General features: G+C 43.2%; 1 protein-coding gene and 1 long non-coding RNA gene across 3 annotated transcripts; both read left to right on the forward strand.

Moving 5' to 3' along the window:
• The first annotated feature begins 599 nt into the window (after positions 1 to 599).
• Positions 600 to 1,015, forward strand: LOC115164757 (uncharacterized). Its single transcript, XR_003869979.1, has 2 exons — positions 600 to 748; positions 844 to 1,015. It is a non-coding gene; the product is annotated as an uncharacterized LOC115164757 (long non-coding RNA).
• A 4,399-nt stretch (positions 1,016 to 5,414) lies between these two features.
• Positions 5,415 to 17,043, forward strand: LOC115170148 (SAM and SH3 domain-containing protein 3). Of its 2 annotated transcripts, none has more exons than XM_029726485.1 (8): positions 5,415 to 5,614; positions 8,505 to 8,594; positions 10,337 to 10,471; positions 11,001 to 11,139; positions 11,439 to 11,596; positions 14,719 to 14,937; positions 15,211 to 15,355; positions 16,147 to 17,043. In XM_029726485.1, exons 1-8 carry the CDS (start codon positions 5,540 to 5,542, stop codon positions 16,299 to 16,301), a joined length of 1,116 nt encoding a protein of 371 aa, XP_029582345.1. In that variant the 5' UTR covers positions 5,415 to 5,539; the 3' UTR covers positions 16,302 to 17,043. The 2 variants fall into 2 exon arrangements, with proteins under 2 accessions (XP_029582345.1, XP_029582354.1); XM_029726494.1 differs by having other exon boundaries at positions 16,150 to 17,043.
• Positions 17,044 to 21,515: the final 4,472 nt, after the last annotated feature.

A 21,515-nucleotide genomic window follows, 5' to 3' on the forward strand; every position in this document is an offset into this window, starting at 1 on the left:
ACTTACATCATTTTTAGTTGGTTGTCATAGCAACATTTTTTCATTTGACTGGCTAAATCAATACTTTTTTTGTGAAAACTAAAATGGATGAGTGGAACATTTCTTCTGATCATTTCGGCGGCATGACTATGGATGAATGGGGAAAAGAGAGAGCAATAATACCGAGGCATGCAGATTTGGAGGATACTGCATTGAACGGCCTAAAGAAGCGTAAAAATGAAGAAAGAAAAAAACACAGTTAATAATACGAACTGGGCTGTGCGTTGCTTCGAGGGCTGGCTAGCAGAGGATAAAAAAATGGTTGACTTCAAAACTGTCACTAAGGAAGAGTTTATCATCCTTCTCGACAGTTTTATGGAAATGTACCAAATGGGAAGGGGGAGCAGTACAGCACATGTAGCTACCTGGCACTCCGTAGTGGGCTCAACCGGTTTCTAAATTACCCCCCATCGGTCGCAGCTGGTGCCATATGAAGGACACTGAATTTACCACCTCAAATCATGTATTTCTGGGCAACATCAAACAGCTAAGGTGACAAGGAAAATATATCACAAACAGCCACCCTCCCATCCCCGATAAGGACATGGCCCAGCTCCAAAACTAGGCTCTGAATCCCGGTACACCAAGGGGGTCTGGTCCAGAAAGTGTGGTTCGACCTCCAGTAACATCTGGGTCGAAGAGGAAAAGAGGGGAACAGAAAACTAAAGCCCAACTCATTCCTGGTAAAAACAGACAAGAACGGCCTAAGGTATATTGTTCATAGCCTGTTTGTGTTATTTCGAAGTTGCGCTCATAATTAGGCTAATGGAAAACAATATTCTAACAACGCATTCTCTCTCTCAGATACGCCACTCTCACATATAACGAGGCCACAAAGAGTCATCTGGACCCAAGGGAGACACCCGTGCCAATATATGTAACAAACACTGGCTTCTCGGGCATTATCACTTAAGTCAGCTGTGGTGGATAACAAAGAAAATGTGTGGTTTCATGTATAAAAATCAGCTCAAATGAATGTCATGAATTGTGTTTTTTTTCTGAACAGTGTCATGACGAGAGCACATTTTTTCTGCCAGGCAAAGTTGCGCATCATGAACTCATTGTTATAGATGTATCCAAATATATCTTAATGTCCCGTGTGGCTCAGTTGATAGAGCATGGCGTTTGCAACGCCAGGGTTGTGGGTTCGATTCCCACGGGGGACCAGTACGGGGGAAAAAATGTATGAAATGTGTGCATTCACTACTGTAAGTCGCTCTGGATAAGAGCGTCTGCTAAATGACTAAAATGTAAATGTTAACTAGAAACCAGTTTATGTAAATGAAGCTACTTTGCTGTTATTCTGGCTTTTTGACGTGACTGTAAATTAGCCATAGTTGGCTAGCTAGCAAGCAAGGGATAAGAAAGTTGGCAGTCAGTATGTCAATGGAACATTTAGAACGAACGACTGGGTTTCATCCATAGATAAGGAACAAAAAGAACGTCTCAAGCATCCCTAGATTTGTGTCGGGGCTATATCTTGTGGAAGGATGAAATAGTACCAATATATTAATCAAAATAAACATTTTATGAAAATATGTCGATCATTATTTGATTATGTTGGTAACCTGTTGTATAAAAGTGATACTGTCCTTGAAGCCGGTGTCTGTTAGATATGTTGACACGGTCTAACAACACCCGTGCCAATATATCCAACAAACACCGGCTTCTCGGCATTATCACTTAATTAGTTCATTTACAAGTAAGCAGATAAAAGGTCTAGAGTTAACCCTCAATATGAAGTCCAAAGAGCTGTCACTGCCAGTGATGCAAGCCATCATTAGGCTGAAAAATCTAAACAAACCCATCAGAGAGATATCAAAAACATTATGTGGCCAAATCAACTATTTGGTACATTCTTAAGAGAAAGAACACACTGGTGAGCTCAGGAATACCAAAAGGCCTGGAAGACCACGGAAAACAACTGTGGTGCATGACAGAATAATTTTTTCCCTGGTGAAGAAAAACCCCTTCACAACAGTTGGCCAGTTCAAGAACACCCTCCAGGAGGTAAAAAGAAACGTCCTCTCACTGTCAACTGCGTTTATTTTCAGCAAACTTAACATGTGTAAATATTTGTATGAACATAACAAAATTCAACAACTGAGACATAAACTGAACAAGTTCCACAGACGTGACTAAAAGAAATTGAATAATGTGTCCCTGAACAAAGGGGTGGGGTCAAAATCAAAAGTAACAGTCAGTATCTGGTGTGGCCACCAGCTGCATTAAGTACTGCAGTGCATCTCCTCCTCATGGACTGCACCAGATTTGCCAGTTCTTGCTATGAGATGTTACCCCACTCTTCCAACAAGGCACCTGCAAGTTCCCAGACATTTCTGGTGGGAATGGCCCTAGCCCTCACCCTCCGATCCAACAGGTCCCAGAAGTGCACAATGGGATTGAGATCCGGGCTCATCGCTGGCCATGGCAGACCACTGACATTCCTGTCTTGCAGGAAATCACCCACAGACCGAGCATTATGGCTGGTGGCATTGTCATGCTGGAGGGTCATGTCAGGATGAGCCTGCAGGAAGGGTACCACATGAGGGAGGAGGATGTCTTCCTTGTAACGCACAGCGTTGAGTTTGCCTGCAATGACAACAAGCTCAGTCCGATGATGCTGTGACACACCACCCCAGACCATGACGGACCCTCCACCTCCAAATCGATCCCGCTCCAGAGTACAGGCCTCAGTGTATCGCTTATTCCTTCGACGATACACGCGAATCCGACCATCACCCCTGGTGAGACAAAACCGCGACTCGTCAGTGAAGAGCATTTTTTGCCAGTCCTGTCTGGTCCAGCGACGGTGGGTTTGTGCCCATAGGCGACGTTGTTCCCGGTGATGTCTGGTGAGGACCTGCCTTACAACAGGCCTACAAGCCCTCAGTCCAGCCTCTCTCAGCCTATTGCGGACAGTCTGAGCATTGATGGAGGGATTGTGTGTTCCTGGTGTAACTCGGGCAGTTGTTGTTGCCATCCTGTACCTGTCCCACAGGTGTGATGTTCGGATGTACCGATCCTTTGCAGATGTTGTTACACGTGGTCTGCCACTACGAGGACGATCAGCTGCCCGTCCTGTCTCCCTGTAGTGCTGTCTTAGGCGTCTCACAGTACAGACATGGCAATTTATTGGCCACATCTGCAGTCCTCATGCCTCCTTGTAGCATGCCTAAGGCACGTTTACGCAGATGAGCAGGGACCCTGGGCATCTTTCTTTTGGTGTTTTTAGAGTCAGTAGAAAGGCCTCTTTAGTGTCCTAAGTTTTCATAACTGTGACCTTAATTGCCTACTGTCTGTAAGCTGTAAGTGTCTTAATGACCATTCCACAGGTGCATGTTCATTAATTGTTTATGGTTCATTGAACAAGCATGGGAAACAGTGCTTAAACTGTTTACAATGAAAATCTCTGAAGTTATTTGGATTTTTACGAATTATCTTTGAAAGACAGGGTCCTGAAAAAGGGACGTTTTTGTTGTTGTTGCTGAGTTTAGGTGTATCTGTGTCAAAGTCAACAATCAAGAGAAGACTTCCGCAGAGTAAATAAAGAGGGTTTACCACAAGATGTAAACCATTGGTTAAGCCTCAACAACAGGAATAACAGATTATAGTTTGACAAAAAAACATCTAAATAAGTCTACAGTTCTGGAACAACATCCTATGGACAGATGAGACAAAGATCAACTTGTACCAGAATGATGGGAAGAGAAGAGTATGGAGAAGGGAAGGAACTGCTCATGATCCGAAGCATATCAAATCAAATCAAATCAAAATCAAATCAAATCAAATTTATTTATATAGCCCTTCGTACATCAGCTGATATCTCAAAGTGCTGTACAGAAACCCAGCCTAAAACCAGCCTAAAACCCCAAACAGCAAGCAATGCATGTGAAAGAAGCATGTGAAAGAAGCATGTCACCTCATCTGTGAAGCATGGTAGAGGTAGTGTTATGGAGTGGGTATGTATTGCTCCCAATGGAACTGGTTCCCTTGTATTTATTGATTCTGTGACTGCTGACAAAAGCAGCAGGATAAATTCTGAAGTGTTTAGGGCTATATTATCTGCTCAGATTCAGCCAAATGCTTCAAAACTCATTGGACGGTGCTTCACAGTGCAGATGGACAGTGACCCGACGCATACTGTGAAAGCAACCCAATACTTTTTTAAGGTAAAGAAGTGGAATGTTCTGCAATGACCAAGTCAATCACCTGACCTGAATACAATTGAGCAGGCATTTCACTTGCTGAAGGCAAAACGCCTCAAGAACAAGCAGGAACTTAAGACAGCTGCAGTCAAGGCCTGGCAGAGCATCACCAGGGAAGAAACCCAGCATCTGGTGATGTCTATGGGTTACAGACTTCAGGCAGTCATTGACTGCAAATTATTTGCAACCAAGTATTAAAACTCACAATTTAATTGATGATCAAATAAAATAAAATACAATTTTATTGGTCACATACACATGGTTAGCAGATGTTAATGCGAGTGTAGCGAAATGCTTGTGCTTCTAGTTCCAACAGTGCAGTAATATCTAACAAATAATCTAACAATTTCCAACAACTACCTAATACACACATATCTAACAAGTAATCTAACAATTTCCCAACAACTACCGAATGAGAATATGTACATATAAATATATGGATGAGTGATGGCCGAGCGGCATAGTCAAGGTGCATTAGATGGTATAAAATACTGTATATACACATGTGATATGAGTGTCAGTAAGAGTGTCCATGACTTATTCTGAATGTATTGATGGAGATAAAACTGTCCAGTTTGAATGTTTTTTGCAGCTCGTTCCAGTCACCAGCTGCTGCGAACTGAATAGAGGAGCGACCCAGGGATGTGTTCTTTGGAGACTTTTAACAGAATGTGACTGGCAGAACACGCGACGATGATTCATTTCTCCCACTCTGATAGATGGGATTTTTTTCTTGTTTTGTAATAGGCAAATATAGACCAGCATGAGAGGAAGGCATTCACTAGTTCTGCATTTTTGTCACGACAGGACATACATCTTTACAAGAACATTATTTTTTTAAATAATGGTCATCTCTGTTTTATATTAACTATCCCCTATGTTAGAGAAATTAGATTAGATCCATTACTTTTTCTGAATAGATCAAACATTACTCTTTGTGAACTTAGAGATGAATCATCTCTTTCACCAGCGGTGTAGAACCAAAAATCCTAGGACAGAAAGGTATTCAAAAAAGAAAAAGAAAGAAAATAAAAATACAAGCAAAGTTGAGTTTCTCTGGCAAACTCAAACCAAAGTGCCTACAGAAGTCTGCTTCTCCATTTCCTGTGTGGTCATGTGACTTCCTCTCAGTCTCTGGCTCCACTCTGTCAAACAGGAAGTCACTCTTTTTGTCTTTACTGTTTTGTCCTCTAGCGGTGACAACAGAGTGATAGGAGCCGCTTAAGTCTGCATTGGTACCCGTCTCTCCACTTTTGACCACAAAGAATTGCAGGAGGAACCATAGAGGAACAATGTTACGGCGAAAACCTTCCAACGCCTCAGAGAAGGAGAAGGAGCAGGTGCTGGAGAAGGGGCAGAAGAAGAAGGTGAGGAGGTTTGGGTTGTCTGTCTGTCTGTCTGTGAATGATGATGATACAATGTGCAATGACAAGAGGAGAAGGGCTGTGTGCACACTGCAAAAAGGGCTTTGGACTCAGATGTCTATCAAAAACGCATAGGCCTATTTATTTGTCCAAATGAGAAGTGAACAAGTTAAATAAGTACATTGTGTGAAAAGATGTGATAGAGCAAAGTGTCCATCTTGCTGATGAATGAACACGGCGTGGAGAGTAATTTAGTAGAGTGCTACTTTCTCTGGTTCATCCCATTATACTGGACTAACCCCAACATTGAGATACACCTCTTAGCCTATTGCCTATATGGGCTGCAAAGACTGACAGGATGTTCTACACAGGCTTAGAAGAAGAAACCTTTGTGTTGACCTGAAAAACCATTCTAAAACCTGGAACTGAAATAGATGGAAGCCTTGGTTGTCAGGGTTAAAAACATGAAGTAATGCTTCTCACGGCACAACACAACACGTTAGTTCTTCTAATATTGCTGTATGATTCATTACTATTGGCCTTGGACATAGAAGCTAAGTTCAGTTTGAGTCAGAGTTTCGTGGCTTCATGCTCTAAAGCTCTACTGGCTTGGTTGGGTAACAGCTAACCTCCTACGCTTAACCAGTGCCCTTGTTTTCCATCCGCAACCCTCCTCACCACCACATGCGATAGTTCGCGATTATAATCAGTACTGGATGAGAAAGGTCAAAACTGTACAGACTCAGGAGCAGAGATACTGTAGAGTCAATGTACCTGAAACATGGGCTTCAGTGTGTTTTGAGGCCTGAGAAGGCAAATTATTTGCTCCTCAGCAAGATCACCTAATGGATATTAGATTATACTAATGCCTATCATTATAAACTTAAAACTCTCTTCTCTGAGTGGTTGTTCCCCTCCTTTGGTTCAGTGGTTTGATTAGTATGTAGTCTTCTCACAGCCACCAAGGCTGTCTAGACATCTACAGCGATTAGCTGCCAACAGTTGGCCAACATGTACCCACTTCCTGTGGGTTTTAACTAGGGGCAAGAAGGAGAGGTGAAGATAGGCCATGGCCTCATGTGGAAAGTAATGGCTGCATATCTCTATAGAGAATTGCACCAAGAAAAATGTTTGACAGCAACAATGGTTGCTGCACTGATTCCAAGTACAGTATCAAATTGAGACTAAATCATATGTGTAATTACTCCAAGTTGGAGTGTACAGTTGGGGATATTTTTAATTCATAACTGAAGTGTAGAATCAGAGATGTAAAGGCAAAAGAAGAGGTTTATTGAAATGCATTGGAGAGATTAGAGGTAGAGGCATAGAGCAAATACAAGCATACTAGGCTCCAACACAGACTAGGCTCCAACACAGACTAGGCTCCAACACAGACTAGGCTCCAACACAGACTAGGCTCCAACACAGACTAGGCTCCAACACAGACTAGGCTCCAACACAGTATACCTGACTTCAGCTTTTATCTTTGCCAGATAACGGTTGTTTGATAATTTGGGAACAGCATTCCATAATGTTATCGATCATTGTCTAGGCTTTTTATATCTGCGTAAGCAATGTCTCATTCTACATATCCCATAATATATAACTACATATCCCATGACGACCAGCCGAGCTAGCATTATGACTAAGCCTGTCTGATGTAGAGATGTATTCTGTGAATCTCTACAGAGAAGGACATGATACCAGGTATAGTGAAACATAATTGTGATAGGTGCTATCTCAGGACGCAAACAATAGACTAGACGTTTGTCTCTCTCTCTCTCTCTCTCTCTCTCTGCACACAGCTGTTTCAAATGTTTTGAGGACTAATGTTCAAATACATTTAGTTGGATCTAGGCTCTCCATAATATAAGAGGAAAGGTTTTTGTTAAGTTCTCATTTAATAAACTTGATAGAGTTTGTGTTGTTGCTACAAAAATGTAAAATATATATATTATATGATATTAATATATTATTAATATATATATTTAAAATATTGTCATTACTGTAAGTGGTTAACAGTAGGCCTAAGCTGTAACCCAGGCCTTAACCCCCAAAGAAGCCTAAACAGTAACCCAGGCCTAAACCCCCAAAGAGCCCTAAACTGTAATACAGGCCTAAACCTCTAAAGAGGCCTAAACAGTAAGCCAGGCCTAAATGGCAACAAGGCCTAAACCCCCTGAGAGCAGTGACAGTAACCCAGGCCTAAATCCCCAGAGAGTGGTGACAGTAACCCAGGCCTAAACCCCCACAGAGCGGTGACAGTAACCCAGGCCTAAACCCCCAGAGAGCGGTGACAGTAACCCAGGCCTAAACCCCCAGAGAGCGGTGACAGTAACGCAGGTCACAGTGACATTTTGGCTCTGTATTTTAGATATCATGCTGATGTTCTATCTCCTCCTGGCTCATTGCCTCTTATCACAACTGTCTCTGTGAAGTTTACTGGAAGAACTCTCTGGGTGCCAAAATATCTTTGATTAAATGTTATAGGCTTAAGACTTTAAGACGTGACCTGTATGTTGAGAGGGTCTTCTGTTATGACTCAAATGTGTATTTCTCTGGGTCTCCTCTACATGAGTCATCTGTGTATTTCTCTGGGGGTCCTCTACATGAGTCCTCTGTGTATTTCTCTGGGGGTCCTCTACATGAGTCCTCTGTGTATTTCTCTGGGGTCCTCTACATGAGTCCTCTGTGTATTTCTCTGGGGGTCCTCTACATGAGTCCTCTGTGTATTTCTCTGGGGGTCCTCTACATGAGTCCTCTGTGTATTTCTCTGGTCTCCTCTACATGAGTCCTCTGTGTATTTCTCTGGGGGTCCTCTACATGAGTCTTCTGTGTATTTCTCTGGTCTCCTCTACATGAGTCCTCTGTGTATTTCTCTCTGTCTCCACAGCTCACCCTGCAGAGGTCCAGTAGCTTCAAGGACTTCATGAAGCCCAAGTCCCCTGTAGTGCTGGACAAGGAGTTCAATTTGGACTACACAGTGAGTTTACGTTGTGACTGACTGGTTTTGAATCCGGGTCTCCACTATGCTGTGTTAGCGCGCGGAGCTAAAGCCTAGGCATTACCTAGGGAAGCTAATGCAATTCTTCAGGGCTCAGACAAGGTTATTCATCACACGAGCAGGGTTCACCAAACTACCTCTGTTACAAACAAAAGCCTCTGTTGTCTTCCATTACCAGCCAAATGTAATCACAGAGTTCCATCATGTAACAGTTTAATACCAACCATTGATTATAGAAATACATGGTTTGTTTCAGTCTCTCTGTTTACTGAAATTTTAAAAGTGGTTGTTCCTCGACGAGGGACATATTTCTTTCATCCATATCCATATTCACCGCACATTGTCTATTTAATGAACACAAAGGGCAAACTCACGAAAGTGTTTGAATCTTTAACCATGAAGGAAGTTTGCAGTTTATGCTTCCCAAAATTGCCCAAAACAAAGACCTGTCAAACAACCAATAGCCAAGTTCTGTACTTCCTCACTTTCACATTGATGACAATAACATCAAACTGAAATAGACAGCACTTATTTTGCTACTGTAGTTTTACAAACCGTATGACTGGAAGTTAGAAGACAGAGACAGAAGTTTTCGACAAGGAGAGGAAGTTCACAGAGGATGAAGCTTAGAATTGTGTGTAAACGTCGAGAGACAGGACAGAAATAAACAAGCAGGATGTCCTCTGTGAAGTCAAGCAGAGAACTTATGGCTGCTGTCTTCGAGACAGTCTGGTTTTTCACAGTGGGATCCATTGACATCCCCAGAACCTATTGGTGCCGTTTACTGGGAGGGACATGGTTTAATAATGAGCTATCGACCCACATGCTGTTCCTATCATTTTGTTTAGGGATTGTTTGGTTCCAGTCCTGTCTTTCTGTGCACAAGCATGTATAGTGTGTGTACGGTATGTGTTTATGCGCTCGTGTGTGTGTACAAATGCATGCCAGCGTGAGAGAGTATGTCTATTTGCTCTATGTAATATTTGTTTATAGCACATGTGATCTGTTGTGCTGAAGTTGGGGCTGAAGGCTTCCATGTCGTACTGTCTGACTGTAGCCCTGTGAGGAGGAGTTAGTATAACTCACTGTGGTGCTGACTGTACCATGCTCTGCTCTGTTATGCTCTGCTCTGTTCTACATGGCTCTACTCTGCTCTGTTCTGTTCTACTCTACTCTGCTCTATTATGCTCTGCTCTGTTATGCTCTACTCTGTTCTGCTCTACTCTGTTCTGCTCTACTCTGTTCTGTTTTACTCTGTTCTGTTTTACTCTGTTCTGTTTTACTCTGTTCTGTTCTATCACCAAGACAGTGCCTTCAGGTCAAAATTTGCTGGCCTGCTGCCAGGGACACACACAAGCTTTCATCACAGCCAAGCTTTACTGGAAGCACTTTCAACGACACAGTGTCCCAATCACTGGTTCACGTCACACATTGCTGTGTGTGTGTGTGTGTGTGTGTGTGTGTGTGTGTGTGTGTGTGTGTGTGTGAGTGAATCGCAGCATGCGTGCATGTGAACCACTAGAGCACATCCCCACACAAGTTACTGTGATAACTTTAATTTTAGTGAATAAAAACAGTTAGGTGACCCTGTGCACTTAATTTGTGTCTGAGAATTCACATTTCTTGTGATGCTACACAGATAACAGCAGTGCACATCACCCCCACCTTACAAAAATTGACTTAAGTAGATGTTGAAATGGTAACCAAAAGTAACCCTCTAGGTGCCAGAGGATATGTCTGAGGAGGAGGCAGTGAAGAGTGGCAGTAAGCAGGGGAAGAAGTCGTGGCGTAACGTCATCTCACGCACCATGACCCGTAAAACCTCCAAGAGGGTACAGAAGGCCCTGGCAGAGGGGGTAAGTGTAGGGTGATGTATTATGGGTACTGGTTTGGTCTTAGTAAAGAATGTTCCACAGCCAACATCAGGTAGGTGGAGTACAGCTATGACCGGAAGTTACTTATTCATAGCAGGTTAGGAGAATTAAAGACAGGGAATTTTTACTATAATTAAATATCAGGAATTGTGAAAAACTGAGTTTAAATGTACTTGGCCAAGGTGTATGTAAACTTCCGACTTCAACTGTATAAGTACCTCTTTGCCTGAACATTTTCAAAAGGTTGACAATGTCTCCCCCTAGTGGTCACATTCAAACAGCCTCCAAAAAGCTTCAGGCTTTCACAGCTACAAGATGTTCTACCATATGAGGTCACAGAAAGCTGTAAGGCCCTCAGAAAGCTGTCTGTATATGTACTATAGCTTCATTTTAGGGCCATATATATATGTGTGTGTGTATAATGAATATACAGTATGTCTATGGTTAGGGCAAATGTTGACCTGAATGCGCTGTCTGTTGTTGAACACTAATCAATATCCTCTATGTACAGGGGGAAAGTGGTGAGGAGGGCTCCCCGTCCCCCACCACAGACTGGATGCCAGACCTGACAGCAGGCAATAGGACCTCCATGTGCTCCACAGGCTCAGACGACACCGTCCACAGCCCCCTCTCTCGCCAGCTCTCTGGATGTAAAAAAAATTATTTTATTGAACCTGTCTAACAAGTCAAGTACATAAAGCTAACCCTCACTACATTCAAATCAGAAGCCCATAGTAGATATGAATCTTAATCATAGACATGTCCAGGGTTGCTGGGCGCTCCCATTACCAATCATGGCACAGCCACAAGCTTGGGAATATTGGAATGGGTATGGCTATACGTTTTGAGTATGGTTCAGCTTCTTATTTTCAGGGAAACCCTTCATGGGAGTATAAGGCTGTTAGACAAGCTGACAATGCCTGCGATTGTCTGTCTATGCATGCTGCAGGTGGGGACCGCCAGAGCCTAGACAGTGGCTACAGCCAGAGAGACAGCATGAGGCTGGAGGAGTCCAGTCCTCCCTACACAGGCCCCTTCTGTGGTCGAGCCCGCGTCCACACAGACTTCATCCCCAGCCCCTACGACATTGAGTCCCTCAAGCTCCAAGTAAGTAAACTGGTTTAACCTGATTTAAGTGAGCCTCAGCATTTATTCAGGTTTAACCAGACTGACGGTACACTCAGCATTTATACCGGTTCAGGCAGACTACCAAGTAAGACCCTCCCTTGGGAACTTGTTAACAGATTTTGAAATAAAATAATGGTTCCTTAGTCATAATCCATGGCTGACTCTCTATAGGAGCCAATCTTACTGAGTGCTGATCAGATTAGACATATAACATAATTACAGTAGTATTGCAGTAGCTCAGTGAAGTATACAATTACAGTTGTATTATAGTAGCTCAGTGAAGTATACAATTACTGTAGTATTGCCAGCAGCATACCACCCTCCATCCCACTGCTGGCTTGCTTCTGAAGCTAAGCAGGGTTGGTCCTGGTCAGTTCCTGGATGGGAGACCAGATACTGCTGGAAGTTGTATTGGAGGGCCAGTAGGAGGCACCCTTTCCTCTGGTCTAAAAAAATATCCCAATGACATTGCCCTTTGTAGGGAACAATTACATTAGTATTAGAGTAGCTCAGCAAAGTAATCAATTACAATAATAGTAGTAGTAGTAGTAGTAGTAGTAGTAGTAGTTGATCAGTGAAGTATACAATTACTGTTGTCTTATAGTGGCTCAGTGAAGTATGCAATTACTGTAGTCTTATAGTGGCTCAGTGAAGTATGCAATTTCTGTAGTATTAGAGTAGCTATGTGAATTATACAATTACAGTAGTAGTAGAGTAGCTCAGTGAAGTATAGAGTGACATATACCACAAATGTATGTGATCTTATAGTATGTAACTCAAATCAAATGAAAGTGTATTTGTCACGTGCGCCGAATACAACAGGTGTAGACCTTACAGTGAAATGCTTACTTACAGGCTCTAACCAATAGTGCAAAAAGGGTATTAGATGAACAATAGGTAGGTAAAGAAATAAAACAACAGTAAAAAGACAGGCTATATACAGTAGTGAGGCTATAAAAGTAGCGAGGCTACATACAGACACCGGTTAGTCAGGCTGACTAAGGTAGTATGTACATGTAGATATGGTTAAAGTGACTATGCATATATGATGAACAGAGAGTAGCAGTAGCGTAAAAGAGAGGTTGGCGGGTGATGGGTGGGAAACAATACAGATAGCCCGGTTAGCCAATGTGCGGGAGCACTGGTTGGTCGGCCCAATTGAGGTAGTATGTACATGAATGTATAGTTAAAGTGACTATGCATATGATAAACAGAGAGTAGCAGCAGCGTAAAAGAGGGGTTAGGGGGGGGCACACAGTGCAAATAGTCCGGGTAGCCATTTGATTACCTGTTCAGGGGTCTTATGGCTTGGGGGTAAAAACTGTTGAGAAGCCTTTTTGTCCTAGACTTGGCACTCCGGTACCGCTTGCCATGCGGTAGTAGAGAGAAGTCTATGACTGAGGTGTGTGGTGGCTAATTTCTGCATTACCAAATGAGGAGAGTTACAAACTTCACACACCAGTCAGAGTTATACTTAAAACTACATCTTTAATAATTAAGATGCTTTTGCAAAAGCACTTGACTTTCAATGAAGCGCTATCTCTAATGAACCATTGAAAAGTGACTACACATAAGTACAAAGTGCTTTTATAACCAAGATCCACCCCTCTAAACGTACATGACGAACAACAGATCTTAGGAACTGTTCACAAAGGGACCTTATACTTTAGAAAGGAGTATCCCTTAGCCAAATAACATTCGCTATAAATTATCGTTCAGTTTGGTCCCTAATGACGAGGTTCTAATCTCGTTCCTGGTACTTCATAGTACAAAAACACCATCTCATCCAATGGCATATATCAATTGTCAACTCTAGATACTCCAAACTCAAGTAAACCCCCTCTTGACTCCACTCCTGGACAAGCTCACCGAGGGGAGTGACTTGCGCACAGACATTGTGGAGACAAGTAATTGGTTCCCCATTAATCACGCCATCCCTTCACATCGTTTAACAGATACATTCACATATGAAGACAATGTTTCATTCTGTCCTCTTCAGGGACATGTAAAAGACAAGCCTGACCTCTCCCCTCTCTGGGACCCAAGTGACTGAGCCCCAGCTAAGGGAAAAGTGCAACTGAAAGACACCAGAGTCCAAAGGGATACTTTCTAATGACAAGTATCTCACATAAACATATTATGCTAATAAAACATCTTAATTATCTATGTTACCCAACTAATTCTGATTCATCCGCCACAGGTGGCTGGGGTCTTTGACAATTTTTAGGGCCTTCCTCTGACACCGCCTGGTGTAGAGGTCCTGGATGGCAGGCAGCTTAGCCCCAGTGATGTACTGGGCTGCACGCACTACCCTCTGTAGGGCTTTGCGGTCAGAGGCCGAGCAATTGCCGTACCACGCAGTGATGCAACCAGTCAGGATGCTCTCGATGTTGCAGCTGTAGAACCTTTTGAGGATCTAAGGACCCATGCCAAATCTTTTTAGTTTCCTGAGGGGGAATAGGCTTCGTCGTTCCCTCTTCACGACTGTCTTGGTGTGTTTGAACCATTCTAGTTTGTTGTTGATGTGGACACCAAGGAACTTGAAGCTCTTAACCTGCTCCACTACAGCCCCGTCGATGAGAATGGGGCGTGCTCGGTCCTCCTTTTCCTCTAGTCCACAATCATCTCCTTAGTCTTGGTTACGTTGAGGGATAGGTTGTTATTCTGGCACCACCCGGCCAGGTCTTTGACCTCCTCCCTATAGGCTGTCTCGTCGTTCTCGGTGATCAGGCCTACCACTGTTGTGTCGTCTGCAAACTTAATGATAGTATTGGAGTCGTGCCAGATCATGTTTGGATGGAGGCAGTCATCATTCACTGTTTATGTAACTGGAATGCAGATCATGTTTGGATGGAGGCAGTCATCATTCACTGTTTATGTAACTGGAATGCAGATCATGTTTGGATGGAGGCAGTTATCATTCACTGTTTATGTAACTGGAATGCAGATCATATTTGGATGGAGGCAGTCATCATTCACTGTTTATGTAACTGGAATGCAGATCAGGTTTGGATGGAGGTAGTCATCATTCACTGTTTATGTAACTGGAATGCAGATCAGGTTTGGATGGAGGCAGTCATTATTCACTGTTTCTCCTGCAGAAAGGTGACATCATCCAGATAATTGAGAAAGACCCAGTGGGCACATGGACGGGGAAGCTCAACAACAAGGTGGGCACCTTTAAGTTCATCTACGTCAACATCCTACCAGACGAGGCCACACCGCCCATGAGGAAGAGGTGCTCCGGCAAGAACCGCCGCTCCACGGCCAAAGACAAGCCCCAGACCCTGGAGGAAGTTCTGGAGAGGATCGGTCTCATCGTAAGACAATCATATCCTCTTAATCTCACAGAGATTCAAATAGACAGGTGGCTTAGAGAACGCAATCATTACTAACTTGGATCAGTTGAGTTGGGAAGTTTAAACACTGAGAGCTGTATAAAAGACCTTAGTGAAATTGGATAAATATCTGACCATGCATCTCATATAATTCATCTCATATAATATCATTCGAAGCTCTCAGAATTCCCTGTCAATTAACCTTTCTTTTGGATTTTGTGTAATGCTAATGTAATGCTTCTCTCCGTTGTTCAGGAGCTGGGCTCTTTGCTGTCTATGCATGGCTTCCAGAGCCTGGAGGACTTTGGCGGACTGAAGGAGTCCCACCTCAATGAGCTCAACATCACAGATGCTGAACAACGTACAAAGATCCTGACTGCTACTGAGCTACTTCGTGAATGTAGGTCCACTATCCATTCCATATAATAACGTACTCGCACTATAGGAGGCCCATGATCACATTATGATCACACATAAACACACCTACAGGAGGCCCACCACACACAGATACCATTATTTACTGCAGCTATTCTATGCAATAATGTACTTGTAATCAAATCAGCAAATTGTATATATTTATTTGTCTATACAGTCAATTTTATCTTCTACTTGGGAGCCTCCCTCATAGCCTCTTATGTGGTACTTCAAGATGTTACATTTACATTATTTACATTTTGTAATGCAGGACATTTTCAGCAAGGCCTAGAAGTGTACTCTTTTCTCTGTACAGTGCTATCACCAGCTTTCTCTCCTTTCCGGGAAAACTGTTCGCTAATTAGCTTAATTTTATGAGGCTCACTGTACAGTAATGGTACAACATTCCGCTCACATTTTCTCATTGTGCTCATTGGCCTGTAGGAAACCCCATTTGGCCCTCAGAAACACTTTTGATATGGGAGCTCTCTTTCCTCCAGCCAGATCATTAGCCCTCATTTAAACACCTTTCTCTTAGCCTGAGGGACTAGCAGCTCCGACATGCTTCCCTGTTCTAATTACATACACTATGGCCAGGGTTCAAACGAACCACACTGCACTGACATCGCTCTGCACTTGACTTTTAAAGGCAATTTAAAAGTCAAGTCAAAACATTAGAGGCACATACTGAAATAATGGCATTTGTACCAACACTTGAAGGGATGGTTAACCCTGCAGTATTAATGGTGATGGTTGTCTTGTCTTTGTCCCTCTCAGCAGATGACGAGTCTGAGCCAGAGGAGGAGGTAAGTAGCGTTGAGGAGAAGGGTGATGTACCCAGGGACTCGGGCTGCTTCGAGAGCACAGAAAACCTGGAGAATGGGCGCCATGAACCAGAGGGAGAGCCAGGTACAGAGCAGAAGTCTAACTAGGAGCCAGAGCGGCACCAGGTTGAGGAGGGGCAGCTGAGTTCTGTTGAGGAGCAACTGCAGGAGCTTACAGTGGATGTGGTGGTCTCCTGAAAACTGAACAGAAGCTCTGGAATTGATGAACCTTAGTTGGTTGACTGTACTGATGGACATTTATCAAAAGCTAACAACAATTGGTTGATTGATTCAAACTATCAGAATAGAGTGATAGTCAGGATTAAGCCATATATATTGAGAGGGAGTGTCTTTTCATCTGTGTCCTGCACACTTTTAAAACAAAGGTCACAAGGCTGCAGCCGGAGCTTCACCAGTAACTATTGGAAATGTTTTGGGAGAATACAAGACTTTTGAAAGCTTGGTGTGGTCAAGCTGTAAATATGAATTGATTGCGCAAGTGTCATCCTTTTCACTGATACCATGTCATTTGAGCAGGCCTGAGGGGATTTTGTATAAACTCAGAGCCTTCTTGTCATCCTTCCAGGCTACTATTAGTTCTGACATGGATATTTAAGACCTTAGTAAGGACATACAAACTGTAATATTCTTCAATGTGTTTCTGACCTGATATAGTCACGTATTTCATATTTCCATCAATGGATAGGTAGGAAATATACATTTTCTGTAACTTAAAAAAAAAAATCCTTTATTCTATCGAGTTCTCTTAATTTTTAACATATTAATTGTGTTTGATGTGTAATGTTTTTTCATTTGTTATTTGGGAAATAAACTGAAATAAAACCATGAATATGTGGACTGTATAACTTTTACACATTTGACACCACCAAAGCTAAAGGGCTACCGATTGGCGCAGCGGTCTAAGGCACTACATCTCAGTGCTAGAGGCGTCACTACAGACACCCTGGTTCGAATCCAGGCTGTATCACAACCGGCCATGATTGGGAGTCCCATAGGGCGGCGCACAATTGGCCCACCGTAGGCGTCATTGTAAATAAGAATTTGTTCTTAATTGACTTGCCTAGTTAAAAATCTTGTTTTCACAGTATATTTGTTTTTACCTCTGTATTTTGTGCTAACATCTGTATTGTCTGTCATAGTTGTTAGGTAGATTTTTATTTATTCAATTTGAAATAAAACAGTTCATAGTCAATTAACCTGGGCATTACACAAGAGACACTATCGGACAGAACCCTACCACTGCACACAGAGAGCACTGTTTATTGCGCCGTTTATACCTGGTGCTAACATGTGTCCTGATTTTATCCACGTTCTGATTGTGCTCAAATTTTTAGACCAGTAAAGATGATTCAAATAATTGATTGTGAGCAGATCTTCTTGACAACCTTCGAAAGTAGTCCGGAGAATTTACTGGTTGGATGAAAGCTTAGTGGGCAGAGCTTAGTGGCAGGTCAATGAGTTGAGTCCAGTAAAGACAAGGCTCACAGGGAGGTAGTGTGGAGGGTCAGGGAGGAAGGTTGGAGGGATGTAGGTTGGAGGTAGTGTGGAGGGAGGTTGGTTAGAGGGTCAGGGATGTAGATTGGAGGTAGTGTGGGGGGTCAGGGAGGAAGGTTGGAGGGTAAGTGAGGTAGTGTGGGGGGGGTCAGGGAGGAAGGTTGGAGGTAGGGTTCAGGGTGTTAAACACAGTTTGTGACACACAGGGCTGCCTTTAGATAGCCAGCACAATTCTTTTTTCCACTAATTTATATTTTGCCCAATCACAGATCTTTTTCAGAGCTGATCTGATTGGTCAAAAGACCAATTAGTGGTAAAATATCAGAATCAATCTGCCTGTCTAAACGCAGCCAATGTCACCAGGTCGAATCTTATTATTTGTATCGCAGAGCCATTTGCTTTGCTAGTTATAGCCTAATGTTAGCTAGCTAACATTGAACCTGGTGTGTTAGCTACCTGCAGATTCACGCAGGGTAGTAACATCAGGAGATGGGATTATGGTTAATTGTTCACCTAGCTACATGTCTTAATGTGTTTGAGCCAATCAGTTGTGTTGTGACAAGGTATGGTTGGTATACAGAAGACAGACTTGGTATTTTACCAAATATGGCTATCTGTGACCGACCGCCTTGATCTGGTCTTATGTAGCAAAAATTGAAATTGTGTTTTTTACATTGGACAAAAATAGAGACTCAGGGCTACAAAATAGTATATCATACGCTGCATTTGAGGAACAATGGGTGGGGGCACACAATGCAAATAGTCCGGGTAGCCATTTGATTACCTGTTCAGGAGTCTTATGGCTTGGGGGTAAAAACGGTTGAGAAGCCTTTTTGTCCTAGACTTGGCGCTCCGGTACCGCTTGCCACGCGGTAGTAGAGAGTACAGTCTATGACTGGGGTGGCTGGGGTCTTTGACAATTGTTAGGGCCTTCCTCTGACACCGCCTGGTGTAGAGGTCCTGGATGGCAGGCAGCTTAGCCCCAGTGATGTACTGGGCTGTACGCACTACCCTCTGTAGTGCCTTGCAGTCGGAGGCCGAGCAATTGCCGTACCAGGCAGTTATGCAACCAGTCAGGATGCTCTCAATGTTGCAGCTGTAGAACCTTTTGAGGATCTGAGGACCCATGCCAAATCTTTTTAGTTTCCTGAGGGGGAATAGGCTTTGTCGTGCCCTCTTCATGACTGTCTTGGTGTGTTTGGACCATTCTAGTTTGTTGTTGATGTGGACAACAAGGAACTTGAAGCTCTCAACCTGCTCCACTACAGCCCTGTCAATGAGAATGGGGGCGTGCTCGGTCCTCCTTTTCCTGTAGTCCACAATCATCTCCTTAGTCTTGGTTATGTTGAGGGATAGGTTGTTATTCTGGCACCACCCGGCCATTTTTTTGACCTCCTCCCTATAGGCTGTCTCTTCGTTGTCAGTGATCAGGCCTACCACTGTTGTGTCATCTGCAAACTTAATGATGGTGTTGGAGTCGTGCCTGGCCATGCAGTCAAGGGTGAAAAGGGAGGACAGGAGGGGACTGAGGACGCACCCCTGAGGGGCTCCAGTGTTGAGGATCAGCGTGGCAGATGTGTTGCTACCTACCCTCATCACCTGGGGACGGCCCATCACGAAGTCCAGGATCCAGTTGCAGAGGGAGGTGTTCAGTCCCAGGATCCTTAGCTTGGTGATGAGCTTTGAGGGAACTATGGTGTTGAACATTGAGCAGTAGTCAATGAATAGCATTCTCACATAGGTTTTCCTTTCGTCCAGGTGGGAAAGGGCAGTGTGGAGTGCAATAGAGATTGCATTATCTGTGGATCTGTTTGGGTGGTATGCAAATTGGAGTGGGTCTAGGGTTTCGGGGATAATGGTGTTGATGTCAGCCATTACCCGCCTTTCAAAGCACTTCATGGCTACGGACGTGAGTGCTATAGGTCTGTAGTCATTTAGGCAGATTGCCTTTGTGTTCTTGGGCACAGGGACTATTGTGGTCTGCTTAAAACATGTTGGTATTACAGACTCAATCAGGGACATGTTGAAAATGTCAGTAAAGACACCTGCCAGTTGGTCAGCACATGTCCGGAGCACACGTTCTGGTAATGCTTCTGGCCCCACAGCCTTGTGAATGTTGACCTGTTTAAAGGTCTTACTCACATTGGCTACTGAGAGCGTGATCACACAGTCTTCTGGAACTGCTGATGCTCTCATGCATGACTCAGTGTTGCTTGCCTCGAAGCGAGCATAGAAGGGATTTAGCTTGTCTGGTATGCTCGTGTCACTGGGCAGCTCGTGGCTGTGCTTCCCTTTGTAGTCTGTAATAGTTTGCAAGCCCTGCCACATAAGACGAGCATCAGAGCCGGTGTAGTACGATTCAATCTTAGCCCTGTATTGACGCTTTGCCTGTTTGATGGTTCATCGGAGGGCATAGCAGGATTTCTTATAAGCTTCCGGGTTAGAGTCCCGCACCTTGAAAGCGGCAGCTTTATCATTTAGCTCAGTGCGAATGTTGCCTGTAATCCATGGCTTCTGGTTGGGGTATGTACGTACAGTCACTGTGGGGACGACGTCCTCGATGCACTTATTGATAAAGCCAGTGACTGATGTGGTGTACTCCTCAATGTCATCAGAGGAATCCCGCAACATGTTCCAGTCTGTGGTAGCAAAACAGTCCTGTAGTTTAGCATCTGCTTCATTTGACCACTTTTTTATAGCCCGAGTCACTGATGCTTCCTGCTTGAATTTTTGCTTGTAAGCAGGAATCAGGATGATAGAATTGTGGTCGGATTTACCAAATGGAGGGCGAGGGAGAGCTTTGTATGCATCTGTGTGTTTGGAGTACAGGTGATCTACAATTTTTTCCCCTCTGGTTGCACATTTAACATGTTGATAGAAGTTAGGTAGAACGAATTTAAGTTTCCCTGCATTAAAGTCTCCGGCCACTAGGAGCACCGCCTCTGGGTGAGCAGTTTCCTATTTGCTTATTTCCTTATCTTCTCTGGGCTTGGTGGGACGTGACCGTCCCACACTATTCAACAGCCAGTGAAATAGTATGGCGCGAAATACAAAACAGCAAAAATCTCATAATTAAATTTTCTCAAACAATCAATTATTTTACACCATTTTAAAGATAATTGTCTCGTTAATCTAACCACATTGTCCGATTTCAAAAAGGCTTTACGGCGAAAGCATAAAATTAGATTATGTTAGGACATAAACTTCACAAGAAAATCCACACAGCCATTTTCCAAGCAAGGAAATGCATCACAAAAGTACAGCTAAAATATTCACTATCCTTTGATGATCTTCATCAGATGGCACTCACATGACTTCATGTTATATAATACATGTATGTTTTGCTCGATAAAGTTCATATTTATATCCAAAAACAGCATTTTACATTGGCGCGTGATGTTCAGAAAATGTATTCCCACCAAAACCTCCGGTGAATGTGCACATCAATCTACAAAAATACTCATCATAAACGTTGATAAAATTTACAACAGTTATTGAAAGAATTATAGATACACTACTCCTTGACGCAACCGCTTTGTCAGATTTCAAAATAACTTTACGGAGAAAGCACATTGTTCAATATTCTGAGTACATATCTCTGCCATCGAAGCAAGCTATACAGCTACCTGCCAAGTTCTGGCATCAACAAAACTCTGAATTAGTATTATAAATATTCTCTTACCTTCGTCAGAATGCACTCCGAGGACTCCTACTTCCACAAGAAATGTTTGTTTTGTTCAAAATACTCCATATTTATGTCCAAATACCTCCATTTTGTTCGTGCGTTCAGATCACTATCCAAAGGCA

This window comes from Salmo trutta, chromosome 3 (assembly GCF_901001165.1).
Source record: "Salmo trutta chromosome 3, fSalTru1.1, whole genome shotgun sequence".
NCBI lineage: Eukaryota > Metazoa > Chordata > Actinopteri > Salmoniformes > Salmonidae > Salmo > Salmo trutta.

Excerpts from the sequence above, each read along its gene's own strand:
- LOC115170148 (XM_029726485.1), top strand. The coding sequence starts at position 5,540 with ATGTTACGGCGAAAACCTTCCAACGCCTCAGAGAAGGAGAAGGAGCAG. Across the intron at positions 5,615-8,504 it reads AGAAGGGGCAGAAGAAGAAG|CTCACCCTGCAGAGGTCCAG; the intron begins GTGAGGAGGTTT and ends CTGTCTCCACAG. Across the intron at positions 15,356-16,146 it reads TACTGAGCTACTTCGTGAAT|CAGATGACGAGTCTGAGCCA; the intron begins GTAGGTCCACTA and ends TGTCCCTCTCAG.